The sequence below is a fragment of the Blennius ocellaris genome, assembly GCF_963422515.1.
Source record: "Blennius ocellaris genome assembly, chromosome: 13".
NCBI classification, from domain to species: domain Eukaryota; kingdom Metazoa; phylum Chordata; class Actinopteri; order Blenniiformes; family Blenniidae; genus Blennius; species Blennius ocellaris.
Genome location: NC_137662.1, coordinates 12,970,072 through 12,992,433, shown reverse-complemented (window position 1 = coordinate 12,992,433; position 22,362 = coordinate 12,970,072). Strand labels below are relative to the sequence as shown.

At 37.7% G+C, this 22,362-nt stretch overlaps 1 protein-coding gene across 1 annotated transcript in view; it reads left to right on the top strand.

Annotated features, from left to right (window-relative positions):
* The window catches only part of khdrbs2 (KH domain containing, RNA binding, signal transduction associated 2), a gene marked incomplete at its 3' end in the record, with an annotated part of 68,696 nt that extends 46,819 nt beyond the window's left edge, over positions 1-21,877 (top strand). Inside the window, exons 7-9 of the mRNA XM_080508120.1 lie at positions 18,214-18,296; positions 19,870-19,928; positions 21,786-21,877. Coding sequence (XP_080364246.1) covers positions 18,214-18,296; positions 19,870-19,928; positions 21,786-21,877 — 234 coding nt within the window. The remainder of the gene's footprint in view (positions 1-18,213; positions 18,297-19,869; positions 19,929-21,785) is intronic.
* Positions 21,878-22,362: the final 485 nt, after the last annotated feature.

Here is a 22,362-nt window from a genome sequence, read left to right as displayed (position 1 = left end):
AAATTGATGGGAAGTTAACGCAACTAGAAATAACCTACAGACAACATGGTAATAAACAAAAACTACAGGAAATCGTTAATCTGAAATATGAATATAATACCATCTTAACTAAGCAGGTCAGCGATCAAATGTCCCGGCTCCGGCTACGCTATTTTGAACTTGGAGACAAACCACATACATTGTTAGCGCGTCAACTTCGAGGTCAACAAAGCAGCCGCGCAATTCATAGAATTACATCATCAACTGGGGATAATCTTACTCAACCTAAAGTCATAAATGAATGCTTTTCAAAGTATTACCAGCAACTATATAAGTCAAAGGCAAAAGGAGATGTGGATTCTTGGCTTAATAATGTTTCCATCCCAAGATTAGATGACAACTCCAGGGAGATTCTGAACAGGCCGATAACTGTAGAAGAAATAATGGACTCTGTTAAATCATTGACCAATGGGAAAGCACCTGGGCCTGATGGCTTTGGAGCTGAATTTTATAAAAAATTCTCAAGGCAAATTTCACCACTCCTGCAAAGGATGTTGTCCCATTCCTTTGTGGTAAATACACTCCCTTCAACATTATATAATGCAGATATCACGCTTCTACTCAAGCCTGGTAGGGATGATGCAAACCCGGCATCATATCGTCCAATTTCTATGCTGAATCTAGACTGTAAAATTTTTACAAAAATATTGGCTAACAGATTAAACAAATGCATTGAGTCTCTTGTACACACTGATCAGACAGGATTTATCCCAAACAGATATTCATTTTTCAATACTAGGAGGGTGCTTGACATTATGTATTATAAATTTGACGTAAGTTCAAAACAAGCAGTTCTATGTTTGGATGCTGAAAAAGCTTTTGACCAGGTGGAATGGGAGTATCTATTTAAAGTATTAGACAGATTTGGCCTGGGTGATCCCTTCATTTCATGGGTCCAGCTTGCATATCTTAATCCTACTGCTTCAGTTGTTACAAATCAGGAAAAATCATCACCAATTCAGCTCGAAAGAGGCACTCGTCAAGGGTGCCCTTTATCGCCATTGCTCTTTGCGCTAGCAATTGAGCCACTAGCAATTAGTATTCGAAAAAGCACGTTAATTAGACCTGTTTCGATTGGGGGGGTGGAACACAAGATATCACTTTATGCTGATGATATAGCTATTTTTGTGTCCGACCCTGAGCAGTCTGTTCCACATCTACTTGAATTAATAAACTCTTTTGGAGCTGTATCAGGATACACTATAAACTGGCAGAAAAGCGATCTAGTGGCATTTGGAGCTGACCTGGACCCTGCTTTTGTGACTTCAACTCCGTTCAATATTTCAAACACGGTCAAATATCTAGGAATAAAAATTACAAAAAATCCAAGTTCACTTTTTAAACATAATTTCCTGGAAAGATTAAATGATTTGAAAAAGAATATAGAGAAATGGAGAACATTACCTTTATCACTTATTGGCAGAGTAAATACAATAAAAATGGTCTCCTTACCTAGATTTATTTACTTATTTCAAAATATTCCAATATGTATACCAAGGTCCTTTTTTAAACAAATTGACTCTACTATTTTGCCATTCATCTGGGGTTACAAAGCACATAGAATATCTAAACAGCATCTTCAGAAGCCAAAGGATTGTGGAGGCCTAGGTCTACCTTGTTTTTTGCATTATTATTGGGCTGCTAATATTAGGGCAATGACATATTGGCAACTAAATCAAGCTCAGGAAACAGTAGCTGAGACTCCCTCTTGGTTTGTAATTGAGAATAGTTTAACCACAAAAACATCTCTCCGTGCAATCTTATTTTCAGCCCCTAGACCATCTGCAGCTTGCAAGGGAGAACATTTTATTCTATCTAACTGTCAAAAAATTTGGTTACAAATTAGGAAATTTTGTGAACTACCAAACACTTCTGTGCATGCTCCAATATGGCATAATCATGCCTTTCCTCCTTCATTTACAGACTCAGTCTTTAAAGAATGGCATCGTAAAGGTATAACATCTATAAAGGATCTTTACATCAATAAGCAATTTTGCTCTTTTGATCAATTCCGAACTAAATTTACCTTACCCAACACACATTTTTTCCGCTTTTTGCAGTTAAGAAATTATATAAAACAAAATTTTTCGTCGTTTAACTCTTTACCAAATGACAACACTTTGTTTAGACTCTTACTAGGTCCCCCAGATGCTAAAGGTCTGATTTCATCGCTGGTAAAATTCTTCCTACAAAAGATTGCTCAACCTGCAGTTAAGATCAAGCAAATGTGGGAGGAGGATCTAAATATTGTAATTGAGGATGACAGGTGGAAATTATCATTAAAAACAATTCATCAATGCTCTATCAATGCCAGACTTCAGTTGATACAATTTAAAGTGTTACACAGGTTACATTACTCGAAGGCAAAGCTACATAAAATTTTTCCACAAACCTCACCCCTCTGCGATAGATGCAAGGCAGCTCACTGCACATTAGCACATCAATTTTGGCTTTGTCCGTTACTCCAAGGCTTCTGGTGTTCTATCTTCAGATGGTACTCAAATGTACTGAATGTAAATATCGATCCTGATCCTCAGACTGCTTTGCTTGGCTACTCCAGCACTTTGGAAAATTTGGGTCATAATTTAGCCACAATTATTTCTTATGGCATGGTCGTCGCAAAAAGATGCATTCTAAAAGTGTGGAAATCAGACTCTCCACCACAATTTGAGGTTTGGCTCAGGGAATTTGTTGGGATTTTACACATTGAAAAGTTGAGGTATGAGGTCTCAGGAAACTCTCAAAAATTTCAGGTTGTATGGGGACCAATATTAAGATATCTGAAGCTGTAGTTGATCCCTAATATCTATAATTTGCGTGGACAATGTAAGATTAGGTGGACATTCACAGATTGTTAAATAACTTTATAACCCCTTTATGAGTGTTTTGTTTTGATCTGTTTTGGTTTTGTTTTTTGTTTTTTCAGTTTTTTTTTTGTTTTTGTTTTTTTGTTGTTGTTTCGTTTGGATTTGTGTATTGCTTTTTCCTAATTTTCAAAAATACTTGAAGGAATATTATTTGTTCTTAAGGCACCTTGATATTTAATTGTATGGATGCTAATCGAGCGATATTTGTCTCTGCATTTCTACTGTGATGTTGTAATTTGCCTTGTTAAAGTAAAAAAAACTCAATAAATATATATAAAAAAAAAAAAAAAAAAAAAGAAAGTCATCTCCATGGGAAGACAGTCTTTGCCTGAGGAGAAGTTTTAAATCAGTGTCTGCTTGCAAGTCGTGGTGTTTCTTCCTGGGACATCAATGTAGACCAACAATTCCCTGAAAATGTTCTGAATCAGTTTGGGGTTTGGTTAACACAAGTGTGTTGCTCCAGAGACACAAGCAGCTCCTCAGTCCTGCAGCAGTGGCCCCCTGTAGCTTTTACAAAATTACAGGTAAATAAACGCCCGTTCATGCACCTTCTTCTATCTCCAACTTGCAGCAGCTGAAGCAGATCCCAGCTGACTTGTGAGCATTGGCAGGATTCACCAAACAAGAGACAATCATACACACATTCACAACAACAGACAATTCAAGGTTCCCTACTAACCTCAAAAACATGTTTTTGGACTACTGGAGGAAAGGTAGTGAGGAGCAGTGGACTTGGGATCATCGCAGGCTCCACTGTGGGTGCCTGAGCAAGAAAGAAGTTCCCTCAAAGGAACATTTAAAAAATATAGCATAATTTAAACCAGACAGAGCTAAAACTGCCTGAATAGCTAAACAAAAGGCACAACATTTACATTACAATATTTCCCATTATTAATTGTACTTCTCAAACTTCATGAATGAAGTACAAGACAGAATTTTGGTAACCATAGAACAGCTGAATATAAATGTTTATGAACTGTGTTTTTATTTTCATACGAAGTGCTTTATTTTGTCGGAAATGGGCAAAAACCCATTTAGTGGTAAAGCTTTGTATCAAGAAGTAGTAGCATTAATATGCAAAGGAGGAATATTTCACTAAGTGGTGCAGTTAGTGCCTTGACCAGTCATCTGTAAAATCTTTCATTTCACTTAAAATAATGTTTGGATCTATATCAAAAGATTTTCAAGGCCCTAGTTAAAAACAAGATTTGTCCTCAGATCTCCTCAAGGTCATATAAAAAAAAAAAAAAAAAATACACAAGGTTCCAAGTTTCATCAGAATGAATAAAGGCAACACTTTTACCAGTCTATTTCCTCAGAGCCTTCCTGCTAAGAAAAGCCCCCATGTGTGCAGGCAATTGAAGATTGGGCTGTCTGCATGGGGAAATGCACAAGCGCAGTCTCATTACCAAACCAAATTGAGTTCTGATGTAGAGCCTGTGTATTTCTTAGGAGTGAAAAAGCGAGGCATTTCTTCTCTTTGTAATTGGAGGTTGGAAAGAAGGGTGGGAGCACAGAGACTAGGGGATTATGGAAAGATGAGTTTGTCCTGAACATTTTCTTCCCTCATATCTCACTTTGCTATTTTTTCTTACTACTTTACACAATTTTCTTTTAAGCATGTTCCCAGATTGTAGCGTGACCTCTTTATACAACGGTCCGTGTTTGATTTTTTTTCATATTCTTTTTTCATTCACTGAGTATACAAGATGCTGTACTGTTTGCTATTATTCTTGTACAGGAATCCCACAATGTACAATTTACTGAAACACAATAACAGACCAGCAGCAGCAGCAAAGGCGATTTTGTTGTTACAACCTGTACGTCTTCAGGAAAATATAGTGCATCTGTGTGAGTATCATGTAATTTCTCCAGAGACCGTTGATTGATGGACTCTGTCAAAGTGTCAGTCTGTCTCTTAAAAGAGATACTGTGAGAATATCCATGATCGCACCTAATCGGGGGTGGTATTGATTGAAAACTTGAATTGAAAGCATGGGGAAGCTGGTGGTTATCATATGTCATTGTTTGCTCTATAATTTATGAATGTAATGCATTTCTCTTTATCTTTCCACCACAAATCTCACCTTGCTGTATCGTTTACGGTCCTCTGTTCTTGTAGTTCCTCTTTGATTCTTCCTGTGCAATGATGCAGCATAGAGATCTTTTTTTATATATATAGTCAACAAATCCCAGAGAGTCTTTAACCAACTGTGAATTGCTTTTACCTGCAAGACCTGCCAGTGAACTAAAGAATTCAGATCCACTGATCTCCACTCAGTGGCACACCTGTTCTCCGTGTGAGATCTTCCTTCATTGTGATGAGCGCTTTAATGACAAATTAATGGATAATGTATATTTGAATAGGGGAGACATCTAAATCAGTGTGGACAATGGCCCTGGAGTCCTGTATTGAGAGATACTGCACCAGAGCACTGAAAAATACACAACTGAAATTGGTGCCCAGGACAAAACATGCTTTATGCCATGCTGAGTTACACCCAAGTGCCTGAAATACCATACGAGGACAAAACATAAAGATCTGAAGTAGCAGCACGCTTGCAGTTTCCAAATCGCCTACACAACATTTTATACAATAATTCATGTTTGTTAGATTTTTTTTTTTCACTCAGTAAGTAAATAAAATGCTTCACTGCTTGCTATTATTCTTCTACAAGAATTCTGCAATGTACAATTTACGGAAACATAATAATGAAATACACAAGCATGCAAAAGGTCATCTGTGGAGCCAGCGTTTGTTGCTTGGTTGGTTGGTTGGTTGGTTTTCTTACCCAGACTAGCGCCGTGGTCAAGGACTCATATGAAAGCACACTAAACTTTATTTTGAGTTGCTCACACACTAGTGTACAATAAGGTCTTAGTTTTGAACGCTATATTCTGTCTACAAAGTCATGTTTTCAGGCCAGATTGTTTTACGGAAACAATTACTCATGTAAACGGTGACAAACATATACTATCAAATTATAGACCTGTGTCCTTGCTACCTCAGTTTTCAAAAATACTCGAAAAATTGTTTGTAAATAGACTGGATGATTTCATGGAGAAATATGAGGCATTGAGTGACCATCAATATGGGTTCAGGAGAAACCGATCAGCTTCCCTGGTTGTGATGGAACTAGTAGAAAATATATCTTTAGCGGTAGACAATAAACAATGCTCTGTAGGGGTTTTTCTTGATCTAAGCAAAGCATTTGATACAATTAACCATTCCTTACTTCTGCAGAAACTGGATCATTATAGCATAAGAGGTGTTGCACTAAATTGGATAAGAAGCTATTTAGAAAAAAGATATCAATATGTAAAAATTAATAATATAATGTCACATTCTAAAAAAGTGACGTGTGGCATTCCACAAGGTTCCGTATTAGCACCTTATACTTTATTTAAATGATATCTATTCAGTAATTAACAAATTGAAATGCATGATATTTGCGGATGATACAACTTTATATTGCTCAGGACCAGATATTAAAGAACTGTTGACAACAGTAGAAATAGAGATGATCTCATTAAAAAAATGGTTTGATATTAATAAGTTATTATTAAATGAAAATAAAACAAAATATATGGTGTTTGGTGGGACTCGGACAAACTGCAACATTCAATTAATCCTATATGGAGTACAAATTGAAAGAGTACATGAGACCAAATTCCTGGGGGTCATGCTAGATGAACTTAGTTGGAAGCCACACATACAATATATGAAAAATAAATTATCTGAAACTATTGGTGTTATTTATAAAACAAGGGACTTTCTGAATAAGAAATGTTTGCGAATATTGTATTTCTCACTTATTATGCCATATATGACATACTGTGTTGAGGTTTGCGAAACACACATAGAACATATATAGACCCTATCATTAAACTCCAGAAAAGAATTATTAGAATAATAAATAAAGCTTCCTATAGAGAAAATACTAATAAACTATTTATAGCCTGTTGCACATTAAAATTTAAAGATATAGTATATTTAAAAACATTAGAAATACTATTTCGAATAAAGAATAAAAGTCTTCCCACAGCTATTCAAAACATTTTTAAATTAAGAGAAAACAGCTACAACTTAAGAGGACTGTGTATATTTGAAAAAGGTGGCGTGAGAACCAACGTTAAATACAGATGTGTTTCTTTTCTGGGAGTACCGGGTAGGTTTATGGAATGGTCTCAGTGACAACTTAAAACTGTGCAAATCACTGTTCTGCTTCAAAAAAAACTGTAAAAAGAAAAATAATTAATGGTTACAATGAACAATAATTTCTGTTACTTCTGTTTTGTTTGGTTGGGTTTTTCTCATGTATTACTTCTGTTATGTTCCATATTCATTTTTTCTCCCGTATTACGACTATTGTGTTTATTATTATTATTATTTTCTTTTTTTCCCTCTTTTTTCTTTCTTTTCTTTTCTTCTCCAGTTGCGTTTTTTTAAACATTTTAATATATTTTTTGTATCACTGGTGTCTGGGGTAACCGCACGGGTTTTTAAGGGATAGGCTATAATAAGCCTTGGCTTCAGCCTATACCCATTTCGGTTGCAAGTATATTGTGGTGCACTTATACTTATACTGAAACTGTAACCGAAATAAACCATTCATTCATTCATTCATTCATGTTTATAACGTTCTTAACATACATAAACATTGTCTACACATCGCCAGTAAATCCTGAGAAATAATGTAACAAGATGTTTGGAGAGCTTACAGAGGACTTTGGTGTTTCTTGATATTAAAGTCATGTTGACTCCAGCTGCATGAAAGCTTAGTAAAGCTTCATTACTGTTGTCCTTCTGTCTTTGCTGTAGATGGCTGTCTCATCTGTCCTTGTGCTTTTCAGAAGGTCACATACTCTGACGCGCTCATCTGACTTCAGTCTGTGTTGTTTTTGCTTCAGTATGAGGGGAAACAAATCTACCGTACAAAGAAATGTGTCTGCATTCTCCGAACAAATAAACCCGCAGAATGGTAAAATTGTGAAGAAAATACAGTTTGGGGTATTTGTCTCACAATGTCGGATGGATGGATGGATGGATGATGGCTGGATGGGTGTTATTTCTATAGCTTTCTGATTTCTACACACAACATTGTTGACCCTCACCCTTTAACAAGGTTGGCTGTTGTTATTGTGCAGAGTGGCATTTCCTCAGTTGGCCTACCACCAGTTTTATTTGAGAAGAAATGTTCTTTTTTTGTTGTCCTTCTTGTTTTTCTCACAGCATTGGCTATGAAAAACCTTCAGAGACTTGCTGTAGCAACTCAAAGCATCAACAAAAATCATGGATTGGATGCTGACAATACCTCATGTTGGGAAAATACAGGAAATTTGGCATTTAAGCTAAATTTACTACATGATGTGGGGCAACCTTTATGCAGCATGAGTGTTGTTTTTGCCAATCAGTCGGTTATTATTCTCAGGTGATCACATGCAAATCTGTTTTTATTTTAAATCTTGGTAAATCGGGCTCTACTCGTACATTCTGAGCGGTGCGTGACAGACTGTTCAGTTGTTGGTGAAATGACTGATCTTAACAAACACGCTACAATTTTTCTGTGAGTTATCTCTTTGTACAAGTCATTATCTCCTGTGCTCGGTCTACCCATTATATGAATTTCAATTATTTTTCCATCTACTTTATATTATTCTGAAGGCAAACCTTTTTATTGCAGTATATACATTTAGCAAATAAAATCTAAAGTTATCTATTGTTCACTTGAATAAATTACGAATTCATCAACAGTGTAATTTTTTTCTGCATTTACTGTTTTTCTTTATGCAAAGTCAACACAACAAAGAATCAATATCCCGGCTCATCTTCTGCCCAAAGCCCAATTTGCATGAGATTGCTCATTCATAACGCGTGTATACAGATGTAGGTGTGTGTGCATCCTGTAGTTTGCTGGCATTGTGTTTACTGAATGAGTGGCAGACTGTTGTTTTCACTCCCATTTGAGGTGAAGTTCCCATAAACATTTGGTGTCTTTCTCCTGTGCTGCAGGTCATCATGTAACGCAAGGGTCCTCCGGAGACTTATAGTGATAAATGGACTCTGTCATGCTGTCAGCGTCGTAAAACTAATACAGTGACAGCGACCATTATGGTACCTCTTAAAGAATGGCAACGATTCAGAAGTGAAGTGGATAACAGTGCTTTGACTTGGATGGATTTTTTTTGGCATTGAGGTGGGGAGGTCATACTATATAACACAGACACTTAAGTATAGTTAGTATAGGTTCATAGCTTATGCATAGAAACAATAATATTTTTTGAAATGGAAGATGAGTTTTCTTGACTTTTGTAAAAGGGTTTTCAAATGTAGGTTTTCTTTTCTATCAGACTTTGCTCTCACATCTGCAAGGAAATCACTGACTGTTTGAAACCATCCCCACTTTCACATCATTTTCCTTTGAAAAAGATTTTTTTTTAATAATTTGAAGATCTATTTTGAATCCCACACCAGCCTCAAAGTTTACTGCAACCTTTCTCTAAAAGACCTTGGAGAGCTCTTTAGATCTTTGCATAAGCCATCCCATATTTCAACACCAAAGATGCCACCAGACTTCAAATATCAGATTTAGATAAGGCAGCGTCTAAACATTTACACCTAATCTGGAACCTCAAGTGAAATTCTAAAGGATTTTAAAGTTTAATACTGTACTTTCATTTTTTTTTCTTCCAAAAGCTGTTTTGTGTTCTCATTGATGGAATCATCAAAATGTGAAGGTGCTCTACTGTGTAGTGCCTCAGAGTTGTAAGACACAGGTTCTCTTTGCAGAGTTTCCATGACTTCCAGGTTTGGGTTTTCTCAGGGTGATCCAACAAACCCCAGATATGCTCGCCAAGTGTTTGGTGACGCTAATCATGATTGCAGGTTTTGTTTATATCTCCATATTATTGTGAACTTCTAAGTTGTCTGTGGAGTTGCTTGCCTTCGGCCTGATATTAACTGGTACTCAATCCAGCCTCCAAGTCTATAATGTCAATGTCATTTGTTAAGCCTTTACTAATAAACACAGTTTCACAGAGATTGAAATGTTTGATGAGTCAAATATATTAAAACAGCTTTGTCCTTGGGGTATACTTATACATATTTTTAGACTTGACAGCATCTCGATCATCTCCAGTTTGAAGCCTGCAGGTGGGCATTTAAGTCTCACTTTAGATAAAATAAAAAGCCCTTCAGTAAAGATTAATCCTCAAAGAATCATTTGATCAGGAGGAAAACTTCTCAACAAAGTCTGATCTTTTACCTCGTGTTCTTTACTTATTTTCTAGGATCATTTAATTATTAAAATCATTCATGGTGCATCATCCACTAGTAAATACTACATCGGCATAAGATTGATGGGGTTTCTTCTGTGATTTTGGTTTTGTTTTCATAGATTTGCTAAAGTCTGTATAAGAAAAACAAAACTGCAAAGAGTGAACAATGGGGTGGCTTTGTTTTCGTCTTTGACAGTTGTTTGTCATATTTATTCCTTAAATGAACTCGTCAATCAGCCACTGACTGCATTAAGCTGCAGCAAAACGAATCCTCCATCTTCACTATAATGTAAAAACTGCTTAAAATGCAGATCTGTTATCCAGTGAATGAGTGTTTCTCAGCGATAAGGTATCTGCAATTTCAGCAACTAGCCACTCTCTTCTGTCTTAAATTGTAGAATTAATTGTTTTACAGTCATAACAGAAATGTGCTTTGCATATTGCAATATTTTATAGTTACTAGCTAATACTACACAGAGGAAATTATACTTATCATTAAATGTTCTGCAATTGCACATCCGTCTTTGAGCGAATGTGGTAAAATTACAATATGTAAATGTATTGTATACTCATATAGAGGTATATTTAATGTGTTATCTACTAATTCTTCAGAAATAAGGTATTCATTATTGCTGTTTTAAGCTAAAGAGTTCAAACAGAAAGTTGAAGCTTGCAAAGTTATCGTTTTATTACTGGACCAATAGCAGAATCACCCTTGAAAGATCATAAATGAGACATTTCACTGTAAGTTTCTTCATGTGAAATGTGCACAGAGAGAGCAGGGGGAGATTAAAAGTGTGATTGATGGAATTCAGTATAGACTGGGACCACGACCTCAGTTTAATGTTAAAGATCAAATCCCATCTGTATCAAATCTTATCTTTCAATGTCAGGAGGGCTGATGATAGACGAGAGGAATCTGAGAGTGATACAGCTTTCTGTCCCTGACAGCAGACCATGAATTGTACAAATTGCTGGTAAAAATTGAAACGCACAGTTCGGTTTCTTAAACCTGAGCCCTGCAACCATACCGAGGCTGTGCGGGAAAATGCCATAATGTGATTAAACACAGAGCTTTGGGAGGCTTTGAAGAAAAAAAAAAAACTCTTAATCTATCTAGTGTGGAAAAAGCAAAAGGACACCCTTTTGAAATGGGGAGAAAATCTTTTTCATGTACATAAAAGATGTGTGAGATTTGTGAGGTTCTGTACATTTCTTGAAGGCGAGAGTTTCTGCGGCCACCGTTAAAGCTGGATTGCATATCTGCTGTAATTGCTTTGTGACAATAGGTTGAGATTCACTGCTGAGTTCACATCTGTTACATTAATCATGCCAATTATTCATGCAGAGCTCTCCTGTTTATTAAAGCAGATGTATGAGACACACTTACACTTGATTATTTAATAGAAGGACAAACTCAGGTTGAATGCATAAGAGCCTCGGCTGCATCTGCAGAGACGGAAGACAAACAGTGCTCCATCTACTGCAAACATTCGAACAGTCACACTTTTAATTCACCGTCAGCTGCCCTGAAGCCAAACATCTCGCTTGAGGTCATTCAAGGAATCAAGGAAGGCTCTCAACATACATATTTAATGTGATAATTGTTTTATCAAGTTAAACAAGGACATCCTTTTAGTAAACAACACTTAAAAGTAAACTAATGCACTGTGTGCATAAGCAACAGCAATGTGTGCGTGCTGATTCAATTTACACAGGTAAGGGAGCAGCAGTGTAGTGAAGTGCCGCATCTATTCACTGAGACAAAAGGCTGCAAATCTAATTTTCCTTCCCCATTTGGTGGCGTGGAGAGGCATTCACAGGCAGCTCCCTATGAAGATCAGTCAATGTCAGGGGACATACAGGTTGTCAATTGATAATGAAGCACAGTACTAGGGGCCTTTAGGTTCTCGCTGTCCTAATTACACTGAGCGAGGACTCGCCACTCCTGTGTTAACATTTGATTTATGTCCTCTGCCTTGTTTAAAGGGACCAGTGTTAATTGTTTTTACAGATGAGTGTCAAACTAGAGGACTCAAGCCTCATTAATTAGAAGCTGGACTGTTTACACGAGGTAACTTGTCGAACCACAATTAATGTGTTGTGCAAGAAACACACACACACCGGGGTCAGCAAGTCAGAGAGGGATGGATGTTATGTTTTCTTTAAGCGTTGAGGCACCAAGCAATCAGGTCTGTGACTTTGATAGATTATGTATAATATAGATACATAGTTATTGCTTGTATCTAAATAATGAGGAATCACAAAGAGTCATCAGAGTTATAAGAAGATTAGGCTGTGATGTTGTGATAGCGGTGGCAATGGGATTCTCGTGGGGTCTAGAGTTCGGGGGTAGGGTGGTCGAGTGTTGAATGATGAATTCACTTATGTGGATAGCCGGTCTGTTGAGGTGTTGGAGTGGGTTGCACATCTGAGGTTGAGAACATGGAACAGAACTGCGTATGCTGTGTATACCTAAGCAGAAGGTCAGATGATTCCAACATTGTGTAAAAGTGTGGCTTACTTGGAGGACCGAGTAGCAGGAAAATACAGAACTTTTTAAAGACTGCTGGGACAGAAGCTGCACACACAGATCTTCATCACTGAACCTAAGCTTCAAACGTCATAAGAAAATACATGTTTTGACCTGATATGACCAGTTTTAATAATGCATGATATCACGATAGCACTTGCTCACACTTAAACTGGTATTGTGGAGTGAGGGAAAAAATGATCCTAAAGATAATGTGTTAGTCATTTCACTTAATGAAACAAAAATGGGTTGTGTAGCATTTTAACAGGCACCAACTGCAGGACTGACTGAATAAGTCATTTCCTCAGAAATGTTGAACTTTCCAAGTCCAAACCGCGGAGTCTTAACTTGGAAGTACCGTAATGACAATTGCTTTCAAACACGACTCCTTCAAAACATGTTCCTGATAGGGACCATGAAGGAAATGAATAAATTGGCTGTGTTATTTCTTTACAAACCTCATTTACAGTGTAAACCAGACGACCGCTGTGTTTGGAAATATTAACAGCAGCCTCTCATATTGAGCTCAACAAATAAACAAATGATAAACTGAGCTGTGATGAGTTCAAATGAATTCTCTATCTTTTTTTTGCATTGGTCAGCACTAAGAACAGCATTCTGCACGTGTCTGAAGACATCACAAATATTTTAATCCTTTAAATAAATACACGGCACATTTTGCACGAGTCCAGATAGAAATAGCAACCAAAGGTTTATTTCAAATACTTCGGACTGAAATTTAATCCACTGATTACTTTATAGCCGCGGTCCAGCTTAGAGCAGGTTTTCTTATGGGTTTGCTCACAAAATGGTTAATTGGAGAGATATGCAGGTCTCTGACTCTGCCTTTGTGGAGAGATGCTCAGGCAAGAAAAAGAGACGTATAGGATCCCCTGGAACAACTTAATCCCTGACATAATCCCTAACTTTAATTTAGTCGAATTCATGTTCGCACAAATAAAGCCACACAGGATCCAGAGCACTTGGAATCTGCCTTACTTGACAGGAGGGGGAATGTGAGTACAAGTGTGTTTAATGTAATTTCGTTTGTGTTGCTGCACTTGATGTCCTTCACGCTGATGTCTCTGCTTGTGCGTCATAATGTATTACCGACGGCAGCCACACCTAATGCTAGGTGTTATTACTCTATTGTGGTGGGCAGACATGAAGGAAATATGCACCACCGCGAACACGTCTCCCATAAACCTGTTCCAATGAAGCTGTGAACACATTTTTATTCTGATGGTTTCAAAAGATTTCACTCTCTGAAAGGCTCTGAAGACCTGTGAGTATCACAGGAGAGCTGGATTCCGAAATAGCAAGCTTGGAAAGGATTAGAGGAGATTAGATCATGATGAAAAGGAAACATGAGCACTTTAAACGCCACTAAATCACTTTAAATGAGCAAGATCCAACAATTACAAGGAGAGACAATAGCTAAGTGTACATTGTGTGCACACTCTGGCCTCCCTCCAGCTCAGGTTAGGCTTTTTACATGAACCTTTGGTCTGCTGAGACTGATTAACTCTGCAGTCATGAATAAAGCATCTGAGGGAATATTATGTGGCGTATTTTCTTCAGACACATCAGTTCATTTTAAAGATGTATTGTTGATATCAGAAGACCTATTGAAATAATACATTTTTTAACCAGGATAAAAAATGCTGTTTGTATTTATATGCAATCACTGGCCCGTTCAGTACTTCTGCTTCAACAATTCAAGGGGATCCAGTCTGATATTGAGATTGCCTATACAATGTTTGTCAGAGTTTGAGCAGAAATCTTTCTCGTTATTATTTTTAATATCATTATTTTATTATTATCTTTTTGCCAATTAATTCGCTTTGTCTATTTTTTTTGAGACTGTCCTGTAATGTATGTTTTGGGGTTGTTTTTTTCCTCTCTGTGCTATTCAATCTTTTTTTGTCCCATGTGTTCTATTCTGTGTGAAGCAACACTGCAGAGAATTTCCCTCTGGGGTTTGTAAACTATTCTATACTATTCTATTCTATTCTATTCTATGTTGTTTCGGCAGTTTGTAAGGGTGTTTAAAGATGCCATGTACAGTAAAAGTAGATTAAATGAAACTAATATTATGTGAACCACAATTCTAGTTTATGCATGACTTTATCACAGAGCTACTGTAGTGGATCATATTGAAGCTCTTATATAATAATATAATTTAATAAGGTCGCTGATAAGTATCAAGAATATTCCTCATGCTTTTATGAATCACAGTTGACTTGACTTGAACAGTGACCACTGCAGACCTGTCATGTCAAGTCTGATCCAATGTTTTTTGTAGGTATCAAAAACATGTTATGAATTTGTATCTTTTTTCACTTACACGTACACGTCTGTTCACAAATGTGTAGTTTAATTGAACTTGTTTTAATCTCGATTTATTGGCGTTTTTATGCTGATTTCTTAAAAAAATGGGGAAAGGCTTGGCCCTGAGCCACAGTTTCCTGCTGCCTGGAGCTGTTCCCCAATGCAGAATGACACTGAAAACAACAGTTTTACATATTCTACCTCTACAAAATGGAGTCATTGCTTAAACCTAAACAAGAGGCTCACAATTTAAGAAATGTGGAGAAATTGGTTGTATTTTTTTCTCATTTAATCTGATTTTCCTCTTCTGTGAAGTCAAGTGGTTATTTGCTGATTAGTTATTTATGCCAACGTAATTTACAGTTAATTAATAAAAAATTTTTTTAAAAGGTGCTTCTCTCATCCCGTCCTATTTGATGAGTGTGTGTGTGTGTGTGTGTGTGTGTGCGTGCGTGCGTGCGTGCGTGCGTGCGTGCGTGCGGTTTCCCTGAGGCAGTTCGTTCATTGAGGACTTTCTGACAAAAAATTATTAAATAAAGCTTATACACTGCATGAAAACATTTAAGACATCGATGTTCATTTCTGTTCTGTTGAGAAATGAAATGCAATTTGATGACTGAAGTTAATTAGGATTTTGAGACTTTACATAATCTGTAACTTGATGCATCCTGACCTTGTCACTGCTATTTTAGCCACCGTTCAGGCAGCCGTCAGGCAGCATAGTACATTCTAACATTTTCCATTAAGGATGTGTCTGTTACAAACTATATTCCATCTTGAATCATACAACTAAACTAGTTAAGAATTGACCTTTATATTTTTATTAAATAAGGAGATAGTGAAGGAAAAATGTTGCCTTCTTTACCCAAACAGAACTTAACACTGCTTGTTTTTTTCTGAACATTTTGGCTTTTCTTATTTTGGGATTATTTGTTTGCACTGAAAATAACCCCATGAGAGCAATCATTATAAAATCTGGCTTCGGTTCACCACTTTCCCATCTGTGTTCCTAGTTTTCTTCCAAAATGTGTGCACACATGGGTCATGGTTTTCACACAGGCCTGCACAAGCTTCCTCCAAGTTTGTCTGTGTAAATCTAACATTTTCTGATGGTTGTGAGTGAAGCCCCAGATACTATATGTTCCGCACTTGAGGGAATGGTGCTCTGTTTTTGATTGATATTCAACTAAATGTTGTCTGAAAGGCAAAACCCAAGGAAAATACTTACTTAGCTCTCACCTCAGCTCATAAAACGTTATTGCTCCAAGTGCTCACTCATAATTAAAAGCAACTCTAATGAGCACATCATCATTTTGAGCAACACATCTCCTCTCTGTTCTGACGTTTTGGCAGCTGGACAGTAAAAATGGAATTGTTCTTGCTTTAAAAGACTTTAGGTGTAAATCAATAGAAAATGTAAAGGCTTGGAGCTCCAAAAATTATGTACAAATCTCAAAACCCCTTTTTATACTCCAGTAGCAAAAAAAAAGATGAAAAGTTTGAGTAAACGTCTAGTGGGTAACACATTGGAGAGACCCAATTATCCTGATATCATGCAAACACCAAATGGTTGATGACATGATATGACAAAGCAAGAGAATGAAATGAGAGAAGGGCATAAAGATGAATATATAACCCATTCATTTTTCATATCTCAATTCACATAATATACCAGCATTATCCCAGTCTGATATTACAGGATTTAATAATAAATGCCTGTTAACCAATTCTTCTGTGGTTCATCACTCTGACTGAATTACAATGTTCAATTTAAATTTGATTCAGGAGCATTTTCTCTGCATAAATAAGCCAACAGGATTCCGTAGTAGATGTAAACACTCGCTAACTGGATTAGCAGGCATTGCATTAAGACTTCTTGCTTTCTCACTTACTACTGTGATATGAGAAAAAAAGTATATATCTTGACAGCTTATGAGCATCTGTTACACCTCAGCCTCGGAGCTACTGGGGCGCAACACAAAATGCCATCCTTCAATGGTCCAAGCAGCAAAACCAAAACAGTTTCTTGGTGAAAAGGCATGATTTATTTGCAAAGTGCTCACGTGATATAGATGAACAAATCAGGGATAAATGAATAAATGAAATAAAGAGTGAGCTCTATCAAACATAGCAACTAATATCCTTTTCTCTCAAGGGTCCAACTTACTTAACTAACAAAAGAGCAAAATAAACACAAAGTCTTTGCCCTCCCCGTCTAACATAACCAAGAGAAAAGATTGGACTTAAAGTTACCGCTCACTCCACTCCGTAACAAAGCACACCCCGCTTTCTCTGTGCTGGTTAACAGCACTGAAGGGTGGCCACGCCCCTCTGAACCACTCTGCCTCTGTCAGTATCATCCTTTCCTCCTCATGTACTATATACAAGTGGATCCAGCCAATAGGGACTCCGGGTTGGCACAGCCCTATTTGCATAATTGACAAATCAGGAGAAGCACACAGAGGACACAGAAAACACACACAAATACGACCGCAGTCGTAACGGCATCACACAGACATTGTACATTATATTGAATATTGTCATAAATGTTCAATACAGGCAGTTACCACATAACACAATGGTATGATCTGTCCTTCGCTTGAAGAAAGGACACCTTGTGTATCTGTGCATTTATGGGAAATAAATTGTAAAAGCATTACATCTGCTTTTACAGCTCTGCCACAGGGAGTGTCATTTTTAATACTTTTTTTTTTATGTACCGGTAGTCACTTATACTTCCAGGTTTCTGGCAAAGTGTCTGTGTGACTATAGGCAGTCTTTACTATGCAGCACATAGTAAAGACCGCCTATAGTCACAGGCTTAGCCATTTGTATTGCTATTGAACTTGACTCTGGCTACTGGTTGGTTTTTGTGCTTGTTTCCTGAGTGGCTACTTATCAATAGCTGTGATCCATAATAGACCAAGACTTAGATGTTGTCCATTAGGCTCCAATAGTGAGACATGTTCCCCCTGCGAACTTTAATCAATAGTCTCGGTTGGACATTAATTTTTTTCCTCTTTTCTCTCCTACTACAGACCTACTAGACGTGCTTGCTCATGGAGCAAAGTATTGATTGCTGTTTATTTTCATCCCTAACCAGTTAGGCCGTATGGAGACGAGGAGGCACGTCAAGTTTATTGCTCTCTGCGTGTCACCTTGCAGGGCTACGATGATGGATATGGTGGAGAATATGATGATGAGAGTTACGAAGCCTATGAGGATAACTACAGCAATCAGTCAAAGAGGTGATGTTTACACACACACACACACACACACACACAAATGTTGGATAAACAAAAAGCTTTTTCAGGGATTCAACACTTTTCTCGGCTGCCATCTGTCCACTGTTACAATACAGTGTGTGTAAGATCCACTGTGACCAGCTGCCTTATGGGGCATCACTTCTGTGCATTTCAGTGAGAAAAGACCAAAGCCAACATTGATCCTGGGAGCAAGCTGTCTGTGTATCCACAGCCTCATGTAGTTTACCCCTGTGCCGCCATTTCGTAAAAACACATCAGTGAGCAGCACGGGCAACATGGGTACTGTAGTTAATCCTTGATAATGTAGTAAATGCTCACAGGAGAACCAAATGTGGATTCATCCACAGCAGAAAACAATCCATAGCAAGTGAAGTAGAAACTGCAGCCCCCAGTCAGAATGAGCACAACCCCTTTGTTGTGGGAATAATAGGTATTTGTGTCCCAGTTTAAACATTTCTGTCTTGAATACTGTCAGGACACAGATCAAGACATTCAATAGTGCGTGTGTGCATTAAAAAAAATGTTTGTTCAGTGTTTTATTTTGTACATCCTTTAAGTACTTACTTTGTTAGTTTGTAACTTATTTGGTTCAATCACTTCTTTGTTCATTCCTTCATTCGTTAGTTAGTTCCTTTCTTTACTTTTTTGTTAGTTTCTTTAATCATTGATTTGTTTATAGATTTGTTTCTTCGTTCATATGTATTTTTGTACTTTACTTCATTTGTCCAACCAGTGGTGTGCAGTCAGGGGCAGCAGGCTTGCCCTGTCAAAAATGACAGGTGTGGTGAAACACCACCGCACGCTACTGTGATTAGGTTGGAATCAGTAGATTAAATCCATCCTGTTGTAAAATGCCGAACGAAGCCTTTGTTGGCCTCAGTTAGCTCATCAATTTCCGGTGTTGGTCTTCCTCAATTCACAATTTCCATTTCTTCTTCGAACACACGCCTTGAAAAAGGCCCCCGAAGCAGGTCTACTGTCATATCATCCGATCTTGCTGTTAAATTAGCCACCATCACCTCCGGATTTGCACATAATAACAGTGCGTCATCACGCACCTGCCCATGGGCCAATCAGTCAAGCTCATTTCAATGACGACGCCAAAGTTAGCGCAAGAAACTTTGCTTACCCTGAGGCGTTGTGTCAAGAACACATCAAAATTTGATTGGCTGATAATACTGTCACTCAACATTTGAACCCAATAGCAGCGTCCAGCTTCGATCAGAGGCCAGCAATGCTTTCCTCTGCTTTCGCCGAGCAGAGGAAAGGAGCTGTGATGCGTTTAGAAGACATAGGAGATTTGAACTCAACAAAATATAAGTAGTCATCTTCTGGATAAAGTTGCTAAAGTCACTAATTGATTCCAGACATAGATTTCAGAATCACTTTTTAATCATTAAAAAAAAAAAAAAAATAATAATACTTTTTGGCAGGGCGAGCAGTGCTAGTCCTGCTGCCCCTGACTGCACACCACTGCCTCATCAAGCCAACACAACATGCACTGTGTTCCTGAGAATTAAATCTTTGCACGACATCTCTGCCTTGTGTTGTTCAGCATTTCAGAATATTACGAATATGGACACGGAAGCAGTGATGAATCCTACAACAATTATGGTGAGTTCAGCTTATTTTGTAAAGGCCAAATATCATGTTCCTTATGTCAGCAGGCACACTCCAAAAATAGTTTGATATATTGAAAATACTGCGTGTGTCCACAATGGTTTGATTTGTTCATGTCCAAAGATAATGTCGCAGCTTGGTAGCTGGACAACAATTTGAGTTGTTTCCACAACAAAAAAGCTTTTCCATGCTACTTATTTTCTGGTTCCAGATCCTCAGTATATGAGGATTTTTTTTTTTCTTCCTTTCTTGCTTTTGAATCTTTTGGCTTTGCTCTGATGAAACCAGTCTGTTGTTCATAAAAGACAGTCACTATGAAGATGTTGCCTTGGGCTTCAAAAACTAAGATTCCTCAACTAGTCTGATGGTTTTTCATGCACATGATTGAAAGATGAATCAAAATTGAAAAGGACTATAATTGCAGTATCACAAAAACTCGGAAGCACTCAGCATTAACTTGTCGACATATAACAAAAGAATTTGGACCGAATTCTGAGCAAAAGAAGTTATTCTTTTCACAACTTGTACACAACTTTGTGTAAGCAAGCAGTCAAACTGCAATGAAAATGTATAATCTTTACCTTCAAATTTCACGTGAACATGGGTCATGTGTGAAACATCCATTTTGTTGGTCAGAAATTAGAGGTGGGCATAGTTTAGATGGAAAAGCATCCATACCATCTCCAGTCACCCTGCATTTCCATGTCCTCCAGAGATTTGACTTTTAATTTCTCATGAAGATGAAAATGTCTTTGCTAAAACTAACTTTGTTCTTGTTCTTAGCACTTCAAGAAAACGAACCAATTTCTTTGCTCTGGTAGTCTGTTTCGACCTTTAGTTTATATCGATGTATGTAATTCCACTATCTTCATTGGATCTAAGTTGACTAAGTCAAGATTCCATAAGATACATCACAGTCATGGACACAGAGTTAAACTTAACTAACCTGTCAAGAAAATGATTTGGACTTTGTTGGAATTTATTCCTGACAAGAAGAAAGTGTTGCTGCCACACTGACATTTGGGTGGTGTTTCACAGCTGAGGAACAAAGAAATCCTCCTCACCCAATGAGCTCTCCTTGAATGCATCACCCCCTCCTATCTTCCTGGCTACAAGCTGCTTTTGACTCAAACTGTAAATGTGCCAGTGGAGGCTCATGGGACTAACTGGTGGCTGTTGTAAAGGTGGAGAGTTTTTGCTTTTTGGGTTTGTGCCCTCACAGGCTCTGCATGCAAGTCTGCTCCCGAGTATTAAAAAAAAAAAAACACATTTCTTCCAACCAGTAGTTTTTTTTTTTTTCATTCACAGACCTACAAACCGTGAAGTGAAACATGCAAAGCTTTCATGTCTGAAGCTACAATTTAGGCAAAAATTCTCCACAAGTCGAGTCGCTAGGCTTTTACATGACAGCGACGATAAGCTGCTTGCCACAGTGGGTTTGCAGGCTCATTCATTTTCAGCACAATGAATTGTGCGCTGGTGTGTTGAGGTCGGACCACACCAAAACCAAAGGGGCAATGATTTGATTTTCTGCTTCATAAACACTTTCTTATTTGGAAGCAGTGCAATGTGCCATGCAGCAGAGGTGCCCATCTTTATGTGATTTGGCTCTAAGGACGAAGCTGCTGACAGTCAGAGCTCAGTATTGGTCCAACAGAGGGCAAAGAACTTATGAAATTAATTTTGTGTGAAGCGAAGCCCCTGTAGTAACTGGGATGTAATTTGCTCGCTTAAATTGTCTTGTCTTTTGGTGAAATACAATTGTGAGAGGGCATCATACATTGTTAGTGCTCAGTTCGACTTTGTGGTGTCTCTGAGTGCAGTGCAATATGTTTTCAACTATTTTTTCAGAGGAGTGGGCGACTACCCGACCCTGTCTCAAAGCCCCTGTTTTGCGGCTGACAAGAGGGGGCTACAGAAAACAACCCTATGGCAGATACTGAAGGTGCTCCAGATATGTGACCTCCTACTCCCAACTATTTATATATATTTTTTAATTTAAATTTCTCATAAGATGATGTAACGTTCACTTTTTTGTCCGTGTTCTTCGGAAATTGAATTAAACAATCTCATATGGGACTCAAATTCACAAAATAGCCAGTATAAAGGCAACATCCTGATGTTTTTACTCATACTGGCTCAGTTTTTTTTTTTCTTTGGAAACACACCGAGAGTAAATTAAAAGAGACATTAACATGCTCGTTCATCTAGAGTTACGGTTGCTCTTAAACGTGGCTTCATCCCCTATGTAACCCCTCAAAAGTGGAAATTATTTCAGGTTTTCTGCATTAATCTAAGACCTGGAGCAACACAAATGCAGTTCTCGCTTTAAAGTCGGCTGCAACATGAACGCATTAAGACATGCGACTGGATGGGAAAAGAAAAAATTATGTTGCATCCATCTCTAAAGGGAGAAAGAAGCACACCA